The sequence below is a fragment of the Penaeus vannamei genome, chromosome 19, assembly GCF_042767895.1.
Source record: "Penaeus vannamei isolate JL-2024 chromosome 19, ASM4276789v1, whole genome shotgun sequence".
Lineage (NCBI taxonomy): Eukaryota > Metazoa > Arthropoda > Malacostraca > Decapoda > Penaeidae > Penaeus > Penaeus vannamei.
The window spans coordinates 8,094,849-8,097,348 of NC_091567.1; the positions used below are offsets into that span (position 1 = coordinate 8,094,849).

At 49.8% G+C, this 2,500-nt stretch overlaps 1 protein-coding gene across 1 annotated transcript in view; it reads right to left on the reverse strand.

Annotated features, from left to right (window-relative positions):
- The window catches only part of LOC138865017 (unconventional myosin-Ia-like), a 76,100-nt gene that overhangs the window by 14,839 nt on the left and 58,761 nt on the right, over positions 1 to 2,500 (reverse strand). Inside the window, exons 9-12 of the mRNA XM_070133823.1 lie at positions 2,267 to 2,373; positions 1,946 to 2,093; positions 401 to 606; positions 1 to 86 (exon numbers count right to left, since the gene is read on the reverse strand). The exon at positions 1 to 86 is cut by the window's left edge and continues 34 nt beyond it. Of these exons, the coding sequence (XP_069989924.1) occupies positions 1 to 86; positions 401 to 606; positions 1,946 to 2,093; positions 2,267 to 2,373 (547 nt within the window). The remainder of the gene's footprint in view (positions 87 to 400; positions 607 to 1,945; positions 2,094 to 2,266; positions 2,374 to 2,500) is intronic.

Sequence of the window (2,500 nt, forward strand, 5' to 3'; positions counted from 1 at the left end):
AACTGCTCAAAACTGTTTGTTTCCTGGATTTCAAAACCGAAGATATCGAGCAGACCGAGCACCTTCCTGCGGCCGAGCGTCCTCACCTGCAATCAGTGAAGCAAGGGTAGGTCATGTCCACGATGGGCTACTCGCGGTGTTTGGGTCTGTCGCCACATTCACAGTAAGACACCTGAGGTGAAACTTGAAAAAATGTTCCGTAATCCTGAATAGCAAAGATAGTTTCGCTTGGCATACGAAAAAAAAAATCAGCACCCTCGCCATATAATGAATCCGACGACATCCCACCCGCATTGCAGTTGCAACATCGATCTAAGGAAATATCGCACTGTGCTCGGACCGTGAGGCCGCCAAGGGCAGGCCCGCCTGACCCTGACGGCCCTCTTAGTTCTAGCCTGACCTTGATCGCCTCGTTGGCTCTGTTGACGATCCAGGTGAAGAGCCGGTTGTAGAGCGCGCGGCAGAGGGCGTCGCGGGCGCGCGTGGCCTCCACGGCGGTCAGCTCGGCCATCACGGTGTCGCCACGCGCCTCCACAGTACGGGTCTGCAGCGCCGCCGCCATCGCCGGCACCTCGCACGAGAGCAGCTCACACACCTCGTGCAACTCTGCAGGGGAAGGGCACTGCAATCAGATGGCTTTTCCCGGCATCATCGCGCCTCTTTATGCATATAGTCATCAGGCCTTTGTAGGGTCCGTCCTACTTGCTGCCGAGGTGGCCATTTCGCCTTGAAAATATTACCCTCTCCAGAATAACTAGCTTTTCGAACTTAAAGAGAGACCGAGGGTCACAGCGTCCGGCGAAGGAAAAAGCCAATGGAACTGAGGCTACAAATAGAATGAATAACTACCTCATTGCAAGTTTGTTCTGTAATGACACAAACATGCTGCTGAACTGGAAAAAATGGGCAGTTCTATTTTACTTCATTATTCATATATCTATCTGTTGCTTTATTTATCCATAAAGGCATACATCATTTGTAATCATTTTGTTACTCACAGAAGCAGCAACAGTAGCGGTAATATGACATGTGTATCAATAATAATGATAATCATACAATTAGAATAATAATGCAGATGATATGATCGATTATTATGACGTGACGCTACTGCTAACCATGTCAAGGAGACGATGGAGTTGGCACGAGTAACAATATTAGAAATAAGAATATTTTGTGATCTTGAGCAACACGAGCAAGGTTCCCTGAATCCTAAAGTATTACAGGAGGGCAATGTTTACACTGGAATCAATGACAGCGCTTTTTCTATAAATATATTATCTTGATATACTAATTGATACGATCCTTTCTCGAGATTTGAATTACAAACAACTGCACTTGATTGCGAACCCGCTCAAAATATTTAAAGCTCAAAATTTTATACACTTCAGATCCAATCAAGGTTGAACATATGCCGTCATCAGTCAGTCAGCCGGTCAGTCAGCACTCAGCTGGTCAGTCAGCACTCAGCCCACCGGTGAGCACTCAGTCAGCACTCAGCCCATCGGTAAGCACTCAGTCAGCCGGTCAGTCAGCACACAGCTGGTCAGTCAGCTCATCAGAGAGCACTCAGTCAGCGAGTCAGTCAGCACTCAGCCCATCGAAGCACAATCAGTCGGTCAGTCAGCACTCAGCCCATAGTTGAGCACTTAGCCAGTCAGTCAGCATTCAGCCCATCAGAGAGCACTCAGTCAGCGAGTCAGTCAGCACTCAGCCCATCAAAGAACACTCAGTCAGTCAGCACTCAGCCCATCAAAGAACACTTAGTCAGTCAGCACTCAGCCCATTGTTGAGCACAGTCAGCACTCAGCACATCAGAGAGTACTCAGTCAGCCAGTCAGTGACCACTCAGCCCATCGGTGAGCACTTAATCAGCCGGTTAGTCAGCAGGTCAGTCAGCACTCGGCCCATCTATGAGCATTTAGTCAGCCGGTCAGTCAGCACTCACCGTACTCATTCTCGTTGGCGCACCCCTCCGTCCCGTCGATGTTGTTGACGGACGTGAAGGTCAGGTTGCCGACCTTGAGCACGACTGCGACGAGCTTGAAAACCTCCATCTGCTCCTCGTAGGCGAGGCCGAGGGTTTCTAGGGCACGCTGGGGAGGGGGGGAGGAGGAGGGGACTGCGGTCACGTCACTGGCACCGAGGCAAGGCTCTACATGCACTGCGCTGATATCTTATAAATGCATACAAAAATGAAAAAAATAAAATCCCAATATGAAGAACTTTGTTGTGAGTGAATGACTGTGCAGCCGCCTCAGGAACAAACCTTGGTGATGTTGAACTCTGTGCGGTCGTCCAGCGCGTCCGTCGGGAAGTGCCGGGGGGCGCGCAGCAGGTTGTAGTTGTCTAGGTTCCTCTGCAGCTTCAAGGACTCTGCGAATGATCACTCGGTTAAACACTTGCATTCTACAAACTCTGAATGAGCCAGAATTTACTCCATGCAAAAGGTGCATTCAAGAAACGCGACCGTGCGATGCCGACGCAGATCAGAGCTTGATTT